The following is a 22,138-nucleotide window of genomic DNA, read 5'->3' on the forward strand; positions in this document are numbered from 1 at the left end:
AGTTGCTGTCAAACCGCTGTGTTATCGACAATTTGGCTTAAATGGCTCATTGGCCATTGCTTTGGTTTCTCAGTCATTCAGCTACCGACCTTTTTTTTTTATATACTTATCCACTAAAATCCACTGTCCTGTCTGTGGCCTTGCAGGTTAAGTCTCTTCATTAACCAGTTGTGTTTACATGCTTTGAGCGGAGAGCACCCTTCTCTTGGTAATTCAGCTTCATTCAAAGATAATGAATGGGCAGTTCGTCGTCACTTTTATTGCTATTTCAGACGTGGAAAATTGTTAGAGCTAATTCGTCTTTCAGAATAAGCAGTGATACCATGCACAGACAGAAAGTGTTGTATTATAGTATCAACAATTTGCAGCGTAATTGTGGTAAAAATTCAGAGGCAGCGAGACGATAAATATTTCACATTATTATGTTATTTGTAAATAGTGACAATAATATTGGAGTGTGAACGAGGAGGAAGGATTACGTAATACACTGCATTCATCCACAGAGAAAATATTAGCATATGTGTGTGTATATATTTTCTATATATAACATTAAATGCAAGGTGAATGTCCACATGTAGTTCAGGTGCAGCAGATGGTGGCAGCGTTAAGGGATTACAGTAACTCGCCTTGGCTGGCCTTGAGTCACATGCTCCAAGCAGCTCCAAGCTACTGCGGCAGCTGACCGGCGGATACCTCCTCGGGTTGTCTGGTTTGCACTAATAGTAGCTGTGGGAGGTGGATGTGGAGGCAGGGGGTCCGCAGCTCTGTGGCATCACACCTCCGGTATCCGTTCACTCTGCCATGCTGGTTACATCTTGGTATTTATACCTCGCAGCTCGGAGCCTCGACAAACAATGCAAGTATTGCTCCTTTTTGTGTGTGTGTCTGGCCGCTTGTCCTTTCAAGGTGAACTCTGCAGGAAGATAACGCATCGATGTCATTGTGTCTTCTCTTTTTCTTTTTTATTTGTGTAATTGATCTAGATGTCTGAGAATTCCTACATCCGTTAGTGCTACTGTGAGCAGTGTGTGGCATCGTTTTTAATCCCTCTACACTCAGATTGTGAAATGCGGTGTCATGAATGCAGTATTTATGAAGTTTGAGCATGCAGCTTCCCGGCTGCAGGACCGTGTCCCTCAGTTGTGTCCGTGCGTCGTGTTCGTCGCTCTACAGTCAACATGCTTTCCGACCAGTAACCTTGTTCCCCTTCCTCCTTCCTCTACTTCTTAAACTTACAGTGAACATGGCCTCAATTCTGCAGAAGCTGCTAACTCCGCTGTTCAGCGGCCCTCCTGAGCCCGCCAGGAATAAAGTGACAGTGGTGGGCGTGGGGCAGGTCGGCATGGCCTGTGCTATAAGCATCCTGCTCAGGTTAAGAGCCCCCCTGATTTCGCCTCAGATTACCTTGATGCCAGCTAGTGTCACAGAAGAGGGTAACACCCAGAACCGACGCTGGATTCTTCCTGATCTCCATGGTCTTGGAATTTGACTTTATTGAAGAAAATACATGCATAACACTGTGGATGTAGCAGGTGGACGCCTAGTTTATTATTATTACATGCTTAACCCATATAATAAGTATCCTCGATCCTCCCCATTATTGATTGATTATGATTGGTGAATGAGTGTAGAGTGCTGTGTGCAGGAGCTGGCTGATGAACTTGCCCTGGTGGACGTGATGGAGGACAACCTGAAAGGAGAAATGATGGACTTACAGCACGGCAGCCTCTTCCTCAAAACCCACAAAATTGTCGCAAACAAAGGCAAGTTTAAACCTCACACATCAGAGTGTGCAAACATTGATCACAAAAAGATACCCCAATGCGTATAGGACTTTGGAAGTGAGGAAGCGTGACCTTCGTCTACTCCTCGGCTTTCAGACTACTCCGTGTCAGCGAACTCCCGCATCGTGGTGGTGACAGCCGGAGTCCGGCAGCAGGAAGGAGAGAGCAGACTGAACCTCGTCCAGAAAAATGTCAACATCTTCAAGCACATCGCCCCTCAGATTGTAAGATACAGCCCCAACTGCACTATCATCACCCTCCAACGCCATGTCTTCACTCTGTTTTTAACTTCCCCCATGCACCTAATGATGGCAACAACTCTTTCGAACAGTTGATGTGCTGACCTATGTCACCTGGAAACTGAGCGGCCTCCCCAAGCACCGCGTCATCGGCAGCGGCACGAATTTGGACTCGGTGCGCTTTCGCTTCCTGATGGCCGACAAACTGGGAATCCATCCCAGCACCTTCAACGGATGGATCCTGGGCGAGCACGGAGACACCAGTGGTGAGGACCAGTGTTCCGTTAATGACCAGCGATGGTCCGTCTAGACTGAGTGTGCAGCGTGTGGACAGAGGTCACCGGTTTTAAGATTGTGTCTCTAGTGCCCGTGTGGAGCGGAACCAACGTAGCAGGGGTCAACTTGCAGACTTTGAACCCAGACATCGGCACTGATTGCGACGAGGAGAACTGGACGGAAACGCATAAGATGGTGGTTGACAGGTGGGGACACTGTTCTTTGATTTATGTAGAAAAGGTAGCTGTAAAAATGTTCTGGTTCACTCTTCTCTCGTATAAATCCCGTAAGAATGACACTGACATTTTCATCCAGATCATAAATAACCCTTTTAGTTTAGGGTCCCTTCTAAATGGTATTTCACATAGGTTAGATTTTGTTATCTGAGTTTAATGCATATCAAAACAGACTAAGTGATAACTATTGACTGGTGATCCATAATATAGTCTATTGCCACCTGTATGAACTGTTGTGTTGTGTCGGTATGAAAATTGGACAGTAAAAGAGTGAGACAAAATTGCGCCTCACACCAAAAGTCTTGTCCTCTCAGTGCCTACGAGGTGATCAAAGAGAAGGGTTACACCAACTGGGCCATCGGGCTGAGCGTAGCTGACCTGACAGAAAGCCTCATCAGGAACATGAACAGGATTCATCCCGTGTCCACTATGGTGAAGGTAAAGGCAGCTCACACGGAAGGTATGAGCTGTAGCTCATCTCTAAACTGTTTTGTAACATTGTCTGACTCAGGCACCAAACTGCTTTTGTCTTACTTCTTTTCAAAATCATTCTTCTTTTTTTTTTTAATAATTGAGTTTTAAGTTTAACGTTAAAAAGATCATAGTTCATAGTGTAGCATATTAGAAATAAACTGACGACCCGGTTCATAAAATTAATAAAATGCATATAGTGTACACCAGAATACAGCCATGATTCTGAAACTGTCAGCATGGTTACATGGATTCGAATAACTGGCTTAGTCGGACTGAAATCGAATTATCCGTTTCATGCAAACACCTTTGTCCGACTATGTGCGATCCGACTACGATCCGATTAACACCCCTGGATAACTTGATCCGATCCAGTTGTTAGTCCGACTATTCGGGCATGTAACGGTGAATCGGATAAGGAACTGGACTTTGCGCATGCTTGAGATCCCGCCGCCCTCCTCCCTCCCGGAAGTCGAAAGAGACTGCTGGGAGCCTGGCTGGCAGAAAACAAACAAACAACGCTATGGACAACACAAGAGTCCCTATAGTAGAGCACAACGGCGTAGATTCGGGTGTGCAGTTGCCAACTACCATGGGTAAGTTAATTTCAGTTGCATCACACTAAAACAAGTGCTAGATTCCAGATGCTAGCTGATGCTGTTCGTGAGATGTGTTAGCAGTGCTAATATGTGTTGAAACATGTGTACCTTCCCTTAACTTGCGAGGAATTAAATCGACGATGAAAACAACGTACAATCATAAAACGTAAGGCTAACCTGGGTCCCACTTGATAACCGTAACTTTCGAAGCTAACATGGGTGCCACTTGCTAGCTAGCCCTTAGTCTTTGACAAACGTGGAGACCTTCCCACTAACTTGCAAGGAATTCAATTTAGGATGAAAGCTAGTTACAAACGTAATAAAGTGTACATTCCTGTTACGACCCCGCCCTTCATTTGCTTGCTTGCTGGTGGCGGTGTCTTCCAGGGAGAGCGTGGGAGATTGCACACCCCTGTTCCCTGATTACCTCTTAATTGTGGAGAGGATAAAACTCTGGATTTCCCTTCTCCACAGACCTTCCTCCAGGGGAGCGACTGCCTCTGGAGAAGTCACTTTGGCCTACCTTTGTTTAGTTACCCAATTCATACCAATCTTTTCTCTCCCCATTTGGATTATGATTTTTCCCTTTGTTTTGAACCTAGACTTTGTTTTGTTAAGTTACCGTTATTCTGAAAGAATATTTAAACTCTTACAAGTCATGTCATTGTACTTGTTTTCTTTATGTACGGTCGAAACGAGCTGGCCGTAACAATTACATAAACTGTACTTTCTACATTTGTTTTTGCACTATAGTTGAGTTTTTATGTTTCTTTGTCTATTTTTATGTGCATGCAATTTCTTTGTGCACGTTATTGCGCACGTATTCGCTGTAAAGCACTTTGAGCTGCATTATTTTGCATGAAAGGTGCTATATAAATTACGTTTTATTATTATTTGTGCTGTACCATCTTATAGATACTACAATGGACCCGGAAGAGACGCTGCTCGGAGGCTCATCTGGAACCTCCTCACCTAAATCAACTCCACCACCTTCTACTCCACTGCGTGCTACCTCCTCAGTTAGGTCGACTCTAGCTTGCACTCCACCACCTTCAACTACTCCACTGCGTGCTACAATTACCGATGATCTACCTGGTAAGTTCTGCAATATTATAACTGCATCAACATATGGGCATCACAAAGAATCTTCATGCCATGCTTTCACTCATCCTGTGTAGTCTAACAAAGAGCTGATGTCAAGATGGTTACTACCACATGCCTAATCGGTAGGAATACAACTGACTTTATACCTGCCATTTCTTAAAGGAACAAGGACCCAGCAAACAAGGCAAATGAGAGACGTTGATGTGCTGGTAAACCAGATGCAAGTCTCAACAATGGAAGGAGGACATGGCAAGAAGTGAGGCCCGGGAGGAACTGTTGATCGCCAGCATCCTCCGCACTGACAGTATGGTTGAGAAGCTGATGCAGAGAATGGATAACATTCAACCTCAACCAAACACATTCTCACCACCACCACAACATCAACCACATCAAGGTTTTACCTTTTATACTTGTGTGCTTTTATACCTTGTTTTTCTTGTGTGCTCTTATACCTTGTTTCACTTTTCTTAATATTATAACTAAAACTTCTGTGAGTTTCTTTATTTGTGGAATGAAACACACATGAACTGTACAAGAATTGTATTTACAAACCTATGACAAACTGGCTATTATGTAATGAGTACGTCTAAAGGTATGGTCTGCTCAGGGGGAAGTTTGCACTCTGGTAATCTGTGAGGGCGGCTCTGATCCTCTGTCCATTTGTATCGTCTGCGTGATTGTTGGCACGACCACCTGGCTGTGGCAGGTTCGATGCAAGTGTAGCCGCTTCCACTGACCAGTTGGGATTCACAACTTCCTTCTCATTCTCACAGAAATTGTGCAATGCACAACAGGTAGCAATCACTTTAGGGGTGAATGTAAAGTGGAAGTCACTACGCTTCATAAAAACTCTCCAGCGTGACTTCAGTCTCCCAAACGCAATCTCCACCGTGGTCCTTGCAGAGCTTAAGTAGACATTGAAGAACTCTTGCTCAGGGGTGATGTTTGGGGAATGGGTGTAGCCTTTCATGATCCAGTCCATGAGAGGATACGCTGGATCTCCCAACAGGAAGTGACCGATTGAGACGCCATCGATTTCTCTTGGTTCCTGGGAGGAGAAACAGAATTGGTTACCAGTGTTGGACTTGCTTACTAAATGGCCCAGCATAAATAAAACATAGTATACATAAAAACATAATAAAGCCTCTATAAAACATACTACTTTAAGCTTGTAACATACCTAGAAATCTCAATAGCTTGGTGGTAGCTCCACTAGTTTCTGCATGAATAACTTTCAGTAGCTTAACTCATTTATTTATCTTATTGATTTTATCCATACATTAATATGTCTTCAGAGTTCAATAATATATTGTTGGTCAGAATTAAATTCTCCATGTACCTTCGGCGACAGCGTCTTCTCTCCGTTATCAAATCAGCCAATAGCGCCATTCGCATTCGCTGTACTCCTATTAACATCATGCACAAATAGTAGAGGGATGTAGCTTCACCTTGCTCTCCGTTCGCCATCTTTCTCGTAATGTTGTTGTTGTTGTTGTTCGTTGTTGTTGGTAGTGGTGAAGCGGTCAAGCAGAAATACTAGTTGTAATGAAAACAGCGCCTATCGTATCGGATATGACCTGCTTTCGACCAATGATTTGATTTATTCACTGCCATCTTTATTGGGATAAGCCGACTAAGCAAAGATTCCAATTATACCATCATGTAAACACACTGTGTGTAATCAATAAAGTTATGACAATATTGTAAAACCACTGTAATTCTGCAACTGTAATAGAATAATACCAATGTACAGTTATGATTGTATTTGATGTAATGTAATCAACTGGAATGCATGCATGTAATACTTGAACAACAACTGATATTGACTAAGGATCATTCGAAATCCGAGTTACATTGAACTCACCAGAAGACTCCCAGGGGTATGGACACTGACTTTCACACCTTTAAGCATTGTTATAAATACTTGTAGGAACCATTGTTCTCGAGTTCGCTGGTGGAGGCGACAGACGGGCACTAGGGATGGTCAAAAGGGCTGACCTGGGGCCTGTTGGTTGCTGAGACCAGCGGCTCCTCAGCTGAGATGTTCTTTTTACCACAACACCATCTCATTTATTAAATACATTTGATTTTAACCTTTTGATCAGCGATGACCTCTGTCCGTCCGGCGTTTCTTCATTTTTGAACACAACAATTTGGTGACCCCGACGTGATGGAGAGCAATGGACGGACGGAGGAACAGCTGATCTGAACAAAGCCCAGCGATCGATTTTCTTCACTCACACGGCGCCATCGAAAAGGTAACCGGCAACCAGTTGTTTTAAAACCGAAATGCTGTATAGTTTATCATAGAACATTTAGGTGTGAGTGGAAAAGATACGATGTTTTGAGGTAAACTAAATTTTAGAGAATTTTTTTTTTCTCTTAGCTTGAATGGCCGTTGTGATAAAAAGCACATTGTATATAGTGTTTGTCTGGACGTCTCTGTGTGTGTTACCGACGAAGCTCGGTTGTGTAGCGTTAACGTTAAGTGAATGGGCGACGTTATTTAACTGATCAGTCATAGAAGGAATGAATGGATATCTAGTATAGGCCTCTAACCGGTTGAGGGTAAACGTATTGCAATTTATAGATTGTGTACGTAATGCACTGTGTAGAACGCGCTAGCAGAGTTAAGTCCACAAGGAGTGTTACCAGCAGTAATTGAGTGGAAGAGGTTTGCGATGTAATGGCGGTTCTTCGTTGTCTCCGTAAGCTCTCTTAGACTCTGTTAGGCGGCACAATAAATTAGGCAGTTTCACGGAACAGAGCGCCAAGACCCTCAAGGCTGGAGTTACAATTTAAAATTGAAAAAGGTGAGGATAGTGCCACAGGCCACTTGGCCATCTGCCAAGAGCCAAAAATATTAAATTACTAGATACATTTTTACAATAAATATAGATCACTTGAAAACATTGCAAACTTGCATATAATTGTGTGTTACATGTTTATGAAAGAATGAAGCCGGATTAAGGATTTGATGAGACCTGGTTTTGGGGAAAGCAGAGCACGTATGTTTTTGGAACGTTACAAGATGGCGGGCGGAGATAAATAGAGAAAACGGTTAAAAGATGGCTGAAAAAGAAATTCTTATTGCCAGAGGGTGTGAGAACGAAGGTACACACGGTCTAAAGAGGGGCTACGGGGCATGGTTTTGGAATTCCCTCAAAAAAGAGGAACAATGACTTGTTATCCACCATTATTGGGGGTGGAGAATGCAGAGCATGTGCTTTGGAGATTTCCAAAATGGCAGCCGGCGACAGATAAAGAAGCAGTTTTTGTATTCAGGGCTGCAACAACAAATCGATAAAATCGCTTAAAATGGCTTATTAAAAGCGTTGGCAACGAATTGCATCATCGATTCGTTGTGTCGCGCGATTATTACGTCACTCAATGAGTTGCGGAGATGCGCGCGGAGCAAAAATATAGGCGCCGAGCCGACGTAGAGGAAAGAGCAGCCGGCAGTTGTTGTGAGTCAGGTGTGCGAGCGTGGGGGGTCCCGGTCCCCGTCCACGTTGTCCCGTTTTGACGGGACGTAACAAGCCTCCTGTTTACGCGTCATCCAGCTGATCAAGCTAGCGTTAGCTCGCTAACAACAGCAGTAAAGCAGTTAGCAAGACGAAGACACGTTTTTATTTACTCGCCTCTTTTGGACCATTCATGTGTTGTCTGATATTTTGTGCTGTGTCCCATATCGGTTATTGTTGACGAATATATTTGTGTGTGTTGTACTTTTTAATGCTGTCATATACGGTAGTCCAGTGCGCTTGCGCATTTACTGTGGGTTATACGGTAGTTGATGTTACGCCTGTAAAGGGAGAAACATGGTGATCCATTAAATCAACTAAGAAGCCTCTAATGCATTTATTTACAGATGCCATTTTAAATTCATCTCATATCGCTTGGTTGTTTTTTAGCTTTATGCATTTACTTAACTTGCACTACAATGATGGTAATAATTTAATGAATATGCTTCAAGTCATAATCGGTTATCAAAATAATCGTTAGTTGCAGCCCTATTTGTATTACCCACCTCCACTTTGTATTTCCATTCAACAGTGCCTCCCCTGCCCCTATCTTCAAATTATTCTAACATTTTTTTTTCTTCCTCCATTCTTAGGATCATGTGATTTTGCTTGCATTTTAAACTGTCTATGGACGTTTTATAGGCTCTATGTGATTCTTTGTGTTTTAATGTGTATATAATTGGTCTCTGCTTACATTAACACAATTTTCCCATTTATTGTTTAAACATTTTTACAATTACTGAGTTTGAGAGAGACTCTCACTTTCTAGAGTCTGCAACACATGACACACAGACACACACAGCAACAGCACACCTAAAGATGCACATAAGTATCACACATCAACACACACATGGGACCTCCGCAAGAGACAAAGGACAGGACGCCGTCTGTGGACCCGGTCTGGTAAGACAAAAAAAAATCTCATACAGCATCTTGATGACGGAAGCAAATTTTAGATCATAGGATAACATTAGTAATAGCAGGATGGAAAACTTGTAATGATTTTATCAACAAATCATACAAACATGTAACTACACATGATATATATTGATAATCTGTCATTTTCATTAGGAACACATGAATGTTCTAGGTCACTAACAAACCATGAGTTGAGTTTTGAGTTCACAGGTACAGAACGCAGGTAACAGTAGTGTTGTTGAAACCCCCGAAAGCTGCTGCAGCCCTGACGACTGATGAGAATGCAAATGCAAGTCCAATTGTGATGGAAAGTCACAAAGACAATGGTAAACTGACTGTAATGGTGGGGGCCCTCAGTGGGCCAACAGATGGTTGATCTTGATGGGCAGATGTAAGTTAAGAAGGACAAGGGAAGTTGAAAACTGATAAAGGACACACATAAGGTGTTTGACGGTACGGTAAATGGTAAGCGTAAGTGTAAAGATGGGAAAGAAGGTTAGAAGATTAAACAGTTGTTCAAAGTTTTGGTGACAGATCATCACATCACACATCACATCACATCACATCCTGGAGCCCAGAGAGGCTGCAAGGAGAAAAGGAGGAAGCAGCGAACGGTTTGAGGTGGCAGAGGTCAAAGGGTGCTGAGAGCTGACCAACAGGAGGGACTTAGCAGGTCTCCCAATACAACAACAAACGGGATAAGCATAACTATTTTTACAGGGGTTCTGTTGAGAGTAACATGGTCTTAGAGTCCCGGATCAGAATTTGAAAACCACACACACTGTTTGAATGCAAATATTCTGTGTATCATGCTTTAATCATTTTTCTATATCACTGCAAAGGGACTGTTGTTTTCTTAATTTCTGTTTTTCAATTTAAAGGAAGAGCTCGCCAGCCAGCGTCTGAAGTCTGAAGCTGACCTGATGCTGATTCTAACACATTTATTTTTGAACACAACAATAGTCAGCAGTATTGATACAGACATACAGTAATTAAATATACATATACATCATATGTTTTGTCTAACTAGATCTCACATTTGAGGTGTCTAAAACAAATCCACTAATAATGACTTTTCCTTTACGAATGTAGTTTTTTCTATGTTTAGCCATTTTAAATTTCAGCACAAGAATCCCGCATTTCTGCTGCCGGTGAGGTTTTGGTATGTTGTGTGCAAGGCATGTATGGGATCAGTAACGAGGTGTATCTGAGCCTGCCCTGCATGCTGAACGCCGGAGGCGTGGCCAGCGTGATCAACATGACCCTGATGGAGGACGAGGTGGCCCGGCTGCAGGCCAGCGCCAGTACGCTGTGGGACATCCAGAAGGACCTGCAGGACGTCTGAGCGCACAGCAAAGGGCGATGCGGCGGCCCTTCACTCCCGACGTACCATCACCCTGCAGTCACTAAACGTCACGCGGCGCCACCTTCCATTCACTGCCCAATGTAGAGCCACTGGAGTTTATTCCCGTCAAACGTAGCTGTAGCTGTCTGTTAGTGACATTGGCTCTCTCTTACCGACGGGTGTGCTGGACGGTTTATCTAAAACGCTACCATGACAACGTGAACAAGCTAACACACTGAAAGCGCCGACTTTATTGTTTTTATTGTGGGTGCATTTTGTGATGCACCGCCCTGCAAGGAAAACGAAACATGATGATGTCATAAAATGGACTTTTTATCACAGACTTGAACCCGTAAATTAACTCTTAATAAATGCTTTAGTTCACATGTGTTTATTAGATGAGCATGTTGATTATTCTTTCCTAAGAATGTGTGTTATAAAACCATGTTGACATCTGATCCATCTGTATGTGAGGAAAGACGACTAAACGTAGGTAAAACATTGTTATGCAGTTTAGGTGTCCTAGAATAAAAGCTTTAATGGTTGCATAATATGAGAGCCTTTCGTGCACAGATATTTTTTAGAGATTTTAAGGATTAAATTGTTGTCAGCTGGTGACCTTTGATTGACTCCGTCACGGTTAGTTTAGGCTGCCATGTCCAATAAAACTCCCAGACGGTGTGATGATGAACGACTCGGTGATGTTTAGCATGGTGTTAATCATTATGTAGTGTGAATTTCTTAATCGCTGCCCAGAGCTGAAAGAAAATTTTTACAGGAAAGGTAGAAGGGAATCCCTCCCTCGTGTTCACACACAGCAAACCGACATGGCGATGGAATTTTATTTACTCAGAAGGTTTGTAAACTCGAACAGCAACATGTAACACATACTGGAATAAGATAACAAAAATATATATATCTTAACATATATTTCAAATTCAGCGGTTGTTCATTGTGGTAATTATCTGGATTACCTCCACCTGAGGAAACAATTTCATTAGAATCGATTTGGATATAAATCTCTGTTTTGTTGGAAACTTTTTGACCTTTTTCAGCGACTCGCTGCAGAAGCTCCAGAAGAAACGAAGACAAAGATGCTCCGGGTCCCTCAATGCTCTGGTTGCGAGTCACTGCAGAGACATTTAAGAAAAGTTCAAATGTTCTGTTATTAAACTGTTACACAGAATCAGTAAAATCAGTACCCACTTAGAAAAAGTCAGGTGAAGTTTGTAAAGGGGTTGTTTAAAAAAAAAAGGTAAAGCATCTTTTATGCATTTTAAAATGTTAATTAAGTAAATTGTTAAGTGTTGTGAGGTTTTTGTAGCCAAATCTAAGTCAAATGTTGGTTAAAACTTTGCACTGGAATGTATTTTTCTCCAGGTTCTAATAGTAGTAATGAAGATATTACGAGTCAACAACAGAGACTTTACACAAAGTCTTCCTTACTAACTGCTTGTATTACTTATTTACCAAGTCATTAGTTACAAGTTGCAAACCCTTCAATGTTACTAGAAAGTGGAACCTGCTTTGAAGAGCCTAAAATAATACTGCACCACTGCACAAATAGCATTTTTTTAATCCTTTCTCAAGTTAGCTGCAGGGCATCACATGCCCACTGTGTAAAGTGTTCCCTTCCACGCTGCTGGTACGCCGCAACACCGAGCGGTCTCTAAACACCCACGCTCAACACAGTTCCATTCATTTCTCAAAACCAGTTATTTCAACAGCTTTACATTTCCTCTGCAAATTCTTACGTGCTCCTTATAGGTATAGGATGGCGTGAGGAGTCCAGTTCCTCTGCTGATGCAAAAGACCATAGTTTATCTCATCATTCTATTCCTCAGTGTGTTTGTTTAAATTGAGGTCAAAGAGCAGAAAATGTTCTTCCACCCACTTGTGCTTCTCCCCAAGTCGCAGCCACCAAGGTCACCACAAGCAAAGTGACTGTTGGAACCATTCTTGAACTGTAAGTACAGTCAGTGACATTAGAATATATATTTATTTTTTGAAAAGAAATCTTTTTTTTTTAATTGATTTTATATTGTCAAAGTTATTCGAACAATATTCTCACGTATCTGCTTATACAGAGGAGTTCTAACAGTGGACAAGTACATGTACAAAACTACTATGTATACATTTACTTGATAGTCTGTTAAAACTGCTTAAAAATAATTATCTGGCTTCTCCTTTAATTGAAGGACAAGAGTGCAGACGACAAAAGCAACAACTAATATCATAGATCATGATAACAAAAATACACAGCAGTAATATTATAAAGAATAAGAAGGACCTTACCGTTCATTGCGTGTACGCTCTCCTGTGGGCTAATCACTTGTGTTATGAGCTCCTCTCACTGCCACATTATGAAATCGATCACCTCTGCGTCACTGATGAGGCTAAAGGCCTCAATGGGGCCTTGTGTTATATTTCCATTGACGAGATTGACAGGTGTTGTTAAATCCGTCATGACTCATCAGGCACAGAGAGGAGAGGGAGACATTCACAGTCCTTAAAGTACCGGATTGTCTTCGCGAGGTCACCGCGTCACATTTTATGAATGAAAGCTGGCTTGATGACAGTGTGTGAGTGGAGTCGGCGGGCGTAGACATGTGAGGCCTTTGGGCGGAGGAGGAGGTGGAGGAGGGAGAGCCCTACAACAGTACCGTACTTTTCACCGCGTACTTTGTCATTTGTCTTCATTACTCGTTCTTTGGTGAGCTTTACGAGGTTCCGTTAAGTGGATGTTTCCCTTTGGACGGAGGCAGACCAGCTGGTGCCCACTTCCTGTCTTTATGCTAAGCTACACTTTCTTACTTTCCAAAGTGTCTCAACTTATTACTTATAAATATTAATGGAAGGTTTTAAAAACATGCTGTATTTCATTTTGTAATCTTTGTGATCTTACATCATTATTTATGATTACTGCTGTGATGGTTAAACGGCTACTTGACAAAAAGATCAGAGACTTTCATGCAGGAACTGAAATGAAGGAAAACCAAAGGCTCTTTGTTGAGAAGGCCGCTGGTACCCTGAAGCAATTCATGCCTTTTAAAAATCTACAGTGATTATACATCCCGCTTGACATATAAACCTGTTAGCAGTGCTGAAAAAGCAACTACCACACAAGCTTATAAAATACACTTTATTCCAAATACGCACATAGAAAAGTTACAGCCAAACACCTCCATAGAAAGCATCTTAACCTTAACTGTCTTTGCCAAAGTAACACCTGGCTTACCATTTATTTTTAATGTGCAACATTCCAGTAAAGTTTCATCAAAGGAAGTAGCTGGCGGTTCAGGCACACGTTGCAGAGGAGAGGATGCTGCAGAGAGCTCCAGACTCTCGGCTCAGTTGATGCCGGGTTCCCACGTTATCAGTCCGTAAATGTCAGACAGGGATAATTCAAAATGGGAGACCCGCTTCCAGCTCTTAAAACAATAATTGAAAAAAATATTGTGGCTGTCAGATGAAATCATCAGGAGGTCAGTCAAACATTCACAGATTCACTTTGTTTGGATTCTCAGATCTGGAGTGGCAATGGTCCAAGTATTCCGGATCTATTAGTAACTACTATAAATAACGACGCGGCCCTCTGATGCTCCTCTGTTATACCATGTTGTTGCTCTCACCCATTTTATCCACTAGCTGAAAGAGAATAAGACAAGTGTTATTCATATGCTGCAATTTGTTACAAACTTATTATAAATCAAGTAGAATAAGTTAAAAGCTCAGATGAAGAAAAAGGCCAAGAATAAATCTGGTGAAACCACTGAAAGGAAAGTTTACCCCAAAGACGTAATGAGGCAGTAACACAATTATATAACTGATTAACAATGAATAATAATCAATCATAAAAGCTAAATTCAGAGGGAATTGGATGAATTTGGGATTTGTTGCTCGACGTGATACTTACTCCACTGATCCATGGCAAACTGAGCAAAGACCCGAGCAGAGGTACTCGTCTGATGAAGCCCACCGCCACTGGGAAGAATCCCCTGTTAATGAGAGAACGAGGATGAGGTGAGAGAAATAAATCACATTGATTCGGGATAACGACAGCAACGAGATGTTGCGGTCTTGTATGTTTGAGCCGACCTGAATAAGAGGAAGAAACCGTAAATCTCCAGAACGACTCCAACGATCGGCCATCCGATGAGAACCACCAGCACTCCTCCCAGGAAGAAGCTGGTGGCCTTCACTTTGTGTCTCTGGAAGAAGAATCTGAACGTTCGCTCGAGGCCGATGACGAAGGAAAGGCCGCAAACAAACAGGATCTGCCAAGCGAGACACACAGTGGGATCAGAGCCAGAAGGGAGAAGTTTGGCTGCCGTGCAGTGTGGTGATGGTATGATTGATTAACTCACATTTCCAATGGCGAGGAGAGCTTCATCAAAAAACAGCACCATCCCAAAGAAGAGGAAAAACACACCGAACCCGGTCAGCCCCATGCCAATTTCTGTGAGAAACAAGACAGTGGTTTAAATGGCCATGTGGTAACATGAAATAAACTATTGGTAAGATTATACTGTCATTTTTAAAACCCAGTAGCTGCACACACTAATTAAAAGGGAAGACTGTATAAAGATAAAAAGGCAAACCGGAAATGAAACAAAATTAAACCGTTAAATATTCTAAATCATCTGTGTGACAAAATAGATCTTTTTAGAAAATCCAATACTTTACCAGAGATGTCAGTATGCGAAAGCCCTATTGTGTTTCGAAGAATTATTCTTATTATTTTACCGTTTCGCACTTTTGAGACCTTTATCATATTCAAAAACTCTTGAAATTTCGCATGCACATCAGAAGTCTAGTATCCAGTAAAAAACGAAGGTGGCATTTTGAGATTCTTTAATTTCTAAAATCAGAATATCCTGGTTATATCCAAGCGACACCATTGGGATATGTACTCTATGCCTGAAGTGGAAATACTGTGTAACTATTGATAGTGTCCTTTTAAATCTAATCTGAAATTGACCAGAAGTAGTCTCATGATTGGATTTTGAAGGAAGTTGGATGTTAAAGATGAAGTTTGCAAAGCGGCATTCCTGGTGTACATCCTTATGGTTAACGACAACCGCCTCTCGCTTTGTCCGACGGCTGCAGGGGTTCTTTGCTGCGTTTCTAGTCGTCCGGCCGGTGCCCCGACATGCGTAGTAGCGAGGACCCGTCCAACGCTGCTCGCATCTTTAATTTGATTTATATTTCAAACTTATAATTTAGTATTTTGAGCTGAAAAGCACATGGACAGTTGGATAAATTCCCATTTCAATCAATACATGGTTTATCAAATGAAGAAAATGTAAATATTTTCTTAAATAAATGATAACAAGCTAGTTGCTGACATTAATGCATGTAAAGGAAATACTATACGAGTTATTTCTCCAGTTCTCACACAGTGACGTAAGGCTGCGTGACGTAACTACCACCTCAGCCAATGGCTGCTAACCTCATATGTTCAGCTAACTAACCGGATTTTACGCGGAAACAACGCTAAAGACACGGACCAACATTAACGCATCTTACTTTGTGAATCCGTGAGTGAAATCATTTTGGCGGCAGGAGGAGATGATTATGTATCAATAATCGAACTACACGAAGCTCGCAGAGGCTAAAGACTGCTGCTTCCAGTCGTTGTGGCTAACTGGTACAACAGTAGCAGCGATGAAGGCGAAGCTAGCGGTTTGTTACGCCACGTCGACGGGAGGGACGCGCACACGTATTCTAACAAAGATCGTCTATGCTGCAGTTGTTTGTCAGCGTGTGGTTCTTCTTCTTCTTCTTCTTCTTCTTCTTATTTGGTGTTGTGCTTTACCGCCACCCTCTGGACTGCAGTGTGGAGCAGGAGTTTATGCAGAACCAAAATAGATCGATAAAATAAAATAAATTAATATTAAGGACAACTCTAGATTTGTTTAAATGAATCCGTTTCTCTCAAAAACTGAATAATTGAGAATATATTTATCTGTTCGATTCCCCAATAGACCTGACAGTGACCAGTCCTGATGTTTTGCCTTCCTTAGTGACTGAAAAAGACGGTTCCTCTGGACAATAACACTCCGCATTGTAACAGTAGGCTACATGTTGAACAGTTTCTGGTTGGTTACAATTTCCCAGTTGGGTGCTTGCCTATTCTATGTAATGTGTGGTTAAGACCTGTATGTCCAATTCTTATTCGAGCAATGACATTCCCTTCCCTTCTTTTCCATTCAACCTTTCTCCTTGCCCCAACATCTTTTTGTATCTTGTTCCAGTTTCCTGATCATCCCAGTACTATGATGAATTGTGTAACTGTGCCTCTCATTTCCATCCTATACATTATGAGGAATGTTTCATTAATGATATCAGTCCTTATAGATGATCTACCAGATCCTATGCTTTTAGGTGCTAAGAAACTGTCAGATGGAATAACCGGGTTGTGTTCCTCCTCCATGCTACAAAAGATCTGTCAAAGATAGCACACCTTTTAAATACATTTAAATTGGTGGTACTTTTTTATTTTAATCTATATTTTTAAAGCAATAACGTTTGTTTTCTTATGTATGAATGTAGGACATGTATTGCTGTAATCCAAAGGTAGTGTTGCAACCTTTTGCTTACTCTGAGTCAAAGATCTGATCACTTACATCACTGATAATGACGACAGATTCTCCATTCACTAGTATAAAACCAATAAAAATAATAACTGTTTAATGTTTCACATTATATTCCTAAAACTCCAACTTATTTATCGTCAGTGGGAGAAATATATGACACTAGTACGTACAACTCGTTTATTGTCATAAAAAATACAATAAAAACCTGTAACCCTCTCAAATCATAGACCAATTTAACCTGTTGGTTGAAATAAACTCCTGGTCCCCATGTCCACGTCAGATTTCATTTTTTTTCATTATTTAACCTATCAACAAATTGAGTATATTTTTTTAGCAACGTCATGTATCAGTGTGGGACGAGAGGTCTAGCCAATGGAAAGCAGCGGAGGAGACGTGTTGGCCAGTCGGTTTATGGTCGCCAGAGAATCAAGCAGAGTGAGAGCTCTTCAGGATATATAGGGAAGTTCTTGTCTGCGCATGTACGTTCGAACGTTCTTGTGCGTCACAACTGCGCGGTGATTGCGCCATTAATACATTATACACGCTTCCTTTCTGTCACTTTCCACATATTGTTGCAGCTAATATTGTCACGAAAACAATACATGTATTTATTTTTTAATGTTGACTTGGATACTGACAACACTAAGAACACTGCGTACCAATCACCCCGCCATCTGTCAGAAAAGAACTACAACTCCCAACAGCCCCGTGATAAGGAAGTGTTTCTGTCGGCTTCAGACGTTTTCAACTGAAACAGGAGTTAAGCCTGATTTATGCTTCTGCGTTTTCAGAGCGACGCAGACGCAAGCCCCCCTTGCGTGTCCCTTGCGTCGCTTATCACACCTCCTTGCGTGTGTCGAGCCATTTTTCTAGGCTTGCGTCAAAAGCGTCGCAAGCAACGCAAGCCTCCCGCAGCGCACCAGGCTGCGATTGGTCCGCTAACTACGTCCTTTACGGAGTCTCACATTTCCGCTTTCATAGCCCGATACCGCCATTATTAAAACGATGGATCTTTACGAGAGAACGGATCAGATTTAAGAACTTTTGTCGGAAGAAATGCGTAAATATGACCGCTTATACAAGCCGTCATTGGCGGGTTGTAGAAGCGGGTTGGATTCATGGAGGGAGATCTCCGCAAACGTCGGTTTGCCGGTCGAGAGGAACAAAGTTGTGCAGGAAAATACAGGACAAATGTGTCCGCGATGAAAAGCAGCAGTGGCGATGCACGGGGCAATAAAGTCTATGATAAATAAATAAATAGACGTGACTCTCTAGGTCGTCTTCAACAAAAATAAGTCACTCCGCCTGTTGTTCTGGCGGTGAATTGCTCTGCAACACACGCAAGACTTTTAGAACCATGAAGTGAAACGAGTCGACGCAATGACGCAGAAGCATGCGCTGGCCTTTAGTGTCGAGGCAGAAGCTTTGCTCCAAGACAAAAGACGCCGCGTGTTTGCAACTATACGTCGATTAGCAGTCCGCATCATCAAGTAACACATTTCCCCGCGAGTCCTTTGCCCGGTGAACCGTCATGGGCCCCGGTGCTGCTGTGGCGCTGGTGTTTGTCGGCTGCTGCAGCAATGTGGTGTCTCTCGAGCTGCTTGTGAGGTCAGTGACAAACTGACTGCTCTCATGTGGACTTTACCCACTAATAGAAGTCATTATTAGGGATTTAATTGAGTGTGTACTGTAGCTGCCATTTGCCACTTGGGTCGAACTTGTGTAACTTTTGGTCAAGATCTTTGATCTATATTGAAAATATTTGTATTCATATTCTTAAATAATACTCTCTTCACTGGCTACCGGTGGCTGCCCGCATCCAGTTCAAAACATTGGTGCTCATGTACCATGCTGTGAATGGATCTGGTCCAGCTTACATCCAGGACATGGTCAAACCCGACATCCCAACCCGCACTCTCCGCTCTGCATCTGCTAAACTACTCGTCCCTCCTTCACTGAGAGCAAAACACTCGACTAGGTCTCGACTCTTCGCTGTCCTTGCTCCGAAATGGTGGAACGAGCTCTCTGAAGACACCCGGACCGCAGAGAGCCTTCACATCTTCAGACTAAAGACACACCTCTTCAGACTCTACCTCGACTAAAGACTAACAAATTGTAGCACTTAAATTGTACTTGTAACGTCACTCATCTATAGCAAATTGGAAATTGGCTTATTTGAGGAAATTGCACTTTCTTGTTTCTTGTTCTCCTGAGTTTGTACCCTATGGTTGAATGCACTTATTGTACCTCGCTTTGGATAAAAGCGTCCGCTAAATGACATGTAATGTAATGTAATGTATATATTTACACATATAGGACCGTATAGAAAAGTAAACTTACATCACTGGGATAAAATAAGGGGAAAGTAGTGCAAAGCAAAAATAAAGACTTTTTTTTTTGTGATCGTCTTTAACTTCTAGGATACAAATAAACAACTGATATGTAGCTTCGATGTAAAAGATGCACCTTGGGCAGGAGTTAAAGTGAAAAACTGTCTGTATGTGTTTTTGTTGAGCCAGTAATCGACTCAAATCATCATACTGTATATTTGTTTATTTGCCTATGTGAGCACACTTATGTCCTCTTTCCTCTTGAGCTTCTAATCTTCCCGGGTGTTACATCAATACAATACATCAACACAATAAATCAATACAATCGTAAAGGCGAGGGCCCTAAAACAAAGTAGCGACTACGCTCTCAACTTCAACATCGCCATGCCGTTTCACATGATCTTCAGATCAGTAAGAACCGTTTTTCACCTTCAGTTTAGGGTTTTCCCATCACCTCGGTCTGATCGCTGCCTTCTTTTCCATGCAGGGATCGCTAATCGCAAACATGATCCTGGGATTAATCATCCTGAAGAAAAGGTACGCCTGCTTCCTCTGACAACAGCGCTTCTTCAGCGAGGAAGTCAAGTCTGCAGGTTGAAAGCATTACGGTTGATTCTGTCTCGCTTTGTTCTTCGCCTGCAGGTATTCAGCAAGTAAATATCTGTCGATAGCTTTAGTTTCAGCAGGTATCTTCAACTGCACCATCATGTCTGCCAAACAAGTGGTGAGTCCTCTACAGCAGTGGTCCCCAACCACCGGTCCGCGGGCCGTTTGGTACCGGGGCGCAGTACAGAAAGCTTATATATTTTTTTTTTCTGAAAAATGTTTTATTTTGAAAATTGACCGGATTTTCTCCTAATTCTCCTAATTTTCCACAGTCCAGAGTGCCGTCTTGTAAACAACTAGCTGAGTAAATGAGAGAGAGGTTGCTACGCTGAAGAGAACACAGCTTTTGCTGTTCCTCAGCCTTCCTCAGCCTCATCTTCTCCATCATGTACTTCCAGAACCCGTTCACCGGGTGGCACTGGGTGGGCACGGGGGTGGTGTTCTTGGGCACCCTGCTGTACACGGAGGTGTGGGGCAGCGTGCGGGCGGCTCTCCGTGGACCCCATGTCAAGGAGAAGAAGGCGGATTAAAGCGAAAGAAGAAGAAAGGACTGAGTCAGACGCCGCGTTGGACTTTGAGATTGTTATTGGTCGACAATCCAGCAGTGATTTTATACAATAATGTAATTTTGTTTCTGCCGTTGTAAACCTGCCCCTTTCTCTCTCTCTCTCTCTCTCACACTCACACTCACACACACACACACACACACCGGTTTACAAAATAAGGCTGGTGACCTTTTTTCTATTTTCTTTGTATTACTTTGTATTTAAGACAACAGACCCGCTGGTCAACACAGTGAAACATTTAGCAGCTAAAGATACAAATAATGGTTTATTGAGACCTAAAACTGAGCAAATATTTATTCTACATGTTATGCAGTGAGTTATGCAACTCATAATTACTTTATAATCATTCAAAATACCCTCAAAAGGGTTTTGAAAGTGTCTCTGTCCGCTCGTGAGAGCTTTGATGAAGCAGCGAACAAATATTCACAACGTTCGGTGCAGAAGCAAAGTCTCCATCCTCGGATAAACAGCTAGCGCCTTTAATGTTGTTGTTTGCGCTGTTAGCGGCGTTGGCTTCTAGCCACCATGTTGAGAACTGTGTGGAGGCGATCCTCTGGATTTTGGGCATTGAACTTTAGTTTCTGATCGTACACGAACAGAAGGAGAATAATCTTCGAAAATAATTAGTTGCACCCTTAATGTAATGTGTCACCATCCCTATTCTATTCCTAACTTTAGTACCTCATTAGCATTCACACATGGAAATACATCCTCTTACAATATAAATGTCTAAGGAGCTGATTCAGGAAAATTTAAAGAATATACTGAGGGGATAATATATGGAGATGTCACTGCTGTATTTCTTTTTACTCATTTGTCAAACTGACTGATGTATCAGGGCATCATTTAAGCAATGAAAAAGTCACATTGTACAGGCCAATACTTCTTTACACTCCCTGCCCACTGAAATTAAAACGACAACTTGACTACATATATAGATTGTACAGTCTCTGTAGCTGTATAGTCAAATAATTAAATACTTAATACCTACAAAAAGTGCCATTTAAGTACTGTGTATGGTATATATATATTTTTAGCTCCTCCTTTTGAGCTAGAATATTGTACTTATACTCCACTTTATTCATGTATATGATGTATCTTCATAGATTAAGCAGTAAATAAAATAGTCTTCAATATCACAAACAAATGCCCCAGTAATTCACACCCTATCTTAAAAATGTACATATATTCCCACTCGGCTGTGTTGCTACTTTTACTTCACAGTAGTCGTCCCACCAACGCTAAAAAGTTCATTGGATTTGTTGAAATCAATGAATTAGTTTTGGAAACACTGAACGTCGGTACACAATGTTCACGTTTCATTGGCTTTAAAGGGATTCCACCAATCCGGAGAGGCCCTGTTCAGCTGCAGGCAATAGCAGCGGCCGTTGTTGACACTCATCGGTGGGCGGGGCACGTCTTTGCAGCTGCTCACGTAGTTGAATTCCCTGACAGCAGGGACGCGTTGGGGATTAAACATCTTCAGTAAGCACGCGGCCGTTACGACGCGTGGATGGGGGAAAACAGCTCGCGTCACCTGT

At 42.1% G+C, this 22,138-nt stretch overlaps 3 protein-coding genes across 4 annotated transcripts; 2 read left to right on the forward strand and 1 right to left on the reverse strand.

Annotated features, from left to right (window-relative positions):
- Nucleotides 1-1,621: 1,621 nt before the first annotated feature.
- LOC120812839 (L-lactate dehydrogenase C chain-like) lies at nt 1,622-10,496 on the forward strand. Its single transcript, XM_040169049.1, has 6 exons — nt 1,622-1,763; nt 1,881-2,027; nt 2,116-2,289; nt 2,388-2,505; nt 2,850-2,995; nt 10,330-10,496. Exons 1-6 carry the CDS (start codon nt 1,622-1,624, stop codon nt 10,494-10,496), a joined length of 894 nt encoding a protein of 297 aa, XP_040024983.1.
- A 3,128-nt stretch (nt 10,497-13,624) lies between these two features.
- Nucleotides 13,625-16,237, reverse strand: LOC120812798 (vesicle transport protein GOT1B-like). 2 transcript variants are annotated; one of them, XM_040169014.2, is made up of 6 exons: nt 16,026-16,237; nt 14,864-14,955; nt 14,595-14,773; nt 14,413-14,494; nt 14,129-14,144; nt 13,625-13,927 (listed from the first exon to the last, which is right to left on the reverse strand). In XM_040169014.2, the coding sequence occupies exons 1-6, from the start codon at nt 16,048-16,050 to the stop codon at nt 13,902-13,904; spliced, it is 420 nt and encodes a 139-aa protein (XP_040024948.1). In that variant the 5' UTR covers nt 16,051-16,237; the 3' UTR covers nt 13,625-13,901. The 2 variants fall into 2 exon arrangements, with proteins under 2 accessions (XP_040024948.1, XP_040024949.1); XM_040169015.2 differs by having other exon boundaries at nt 13,625-14,144; nt 16,026-16,233.
- Nucleotides 16,238-17,794: 1,557 nt separating this feature from the next.
- On the forward strand, nt 17,795-21,593 carry LOC120812840 (UDP-xylose and UDP-N-acetylglucosamine transporter-like). Its single transcript, XM_078097972.1, has 6 exons — nt 17,795-18,713; nt 19,747-19,836; nt 19,913-19,962; nt 20,068-20,199; nt 20,304-20,309; nt 20,366-21,593. Exons 1-6 carry the CDS (start codon nt 18,627-18,629, stop codon nt 20,559-20,561), a joined length of 561 nt encoding a protein of 186 aa, XP_077954098.1. The 5' UTR covers nt 17,795-18,626; the 3' UTR covers nt 20,562-21,593.
- The last annotated feature ends 545 nt before the right edge of the window (nt 21,594-22,138 follow it).

This window comes from Gasterosteus aculeatus, chromosome Y, assembly GCF_964276395.1.
Source record: "Gasterosteus aculeatus chromosome Y, fGasAcu3.hap1.1, whole genome shotgun sequence".
NCBI lineage: Eukaryota > Metazoa > Chordata > Actinopteri > Perciformes > Gasterosteidae > Gasterosteus > Gasterosteus aculeatus.

Excerpts from the sequence above, each read along its gene's own strand:
- LOC120812839 (XM_040169049.1), top strand. The coding sequence starts at position 1,622 with ATGAGTGTAGAGTGCTGTGTGCAGGAGCTGGCTGATGAACTTGCCCTG. Across the intron at positions 1,764-1,880 it reads CAAAATTGTCGCAAACAAAG|ACTACTCCGTGTCAGCGAAC; the intron begins GCAAGTTTAAAC and ends CTCGGCTTTCAG. Across the intron at positions 2,506-2,849 it reads CATAAGATGGTGGTTGACAG|TGCCTACGAGGTGATCAAAG; the intron begins GTGGGGACACTG and ends TTGTCCTCTCAG.
- LOC120812798 (XM_040169014.2), bottom strand. The coding sequence starts at position 16,050 with ATGATTTCACTCACGGATTCACAAA. Across the intron at positions 14,774-14,863 it reads CTCTCCTCGCCATTGGAAAT|ATCCTGTTTGTTTGCGGCCT; the intron begins GTGAGTTAATCA and ends CTCGCTTGGCAG. Across the intron at positions 14,495-14,594 it reads GGTTTCTTCCTCTTATTCAG|GGGATTCTTCCCAGTGGCGG; the intron begins GTCGGCTCAAAC and ends TCTCATTAACAG.
- LOC120812840 (XM_078097972.1), top strand. The coding sequence starts at position 18,627 with ATGGGCCCCGGTGCTGCTGTGGCGCTGGTGTTTGTCGGCTGCTGCAGC. Across the intron at positions 18,714-19,746 it reads TGCTTGTGAGGTCAGTGACA|ACAATCGTAAAGGCGAGGGC; the intron begins AACTGACTGCTC and ends CAATAAATCAAT. Across the intron at positions 19,963-20,067 it reads TTAATCATCCTGAAGAAAAG|GTATTCAGCAAGTAAATATC; the intron begins GTACGCCTGCTT and ends CTTCGCCTGCAG.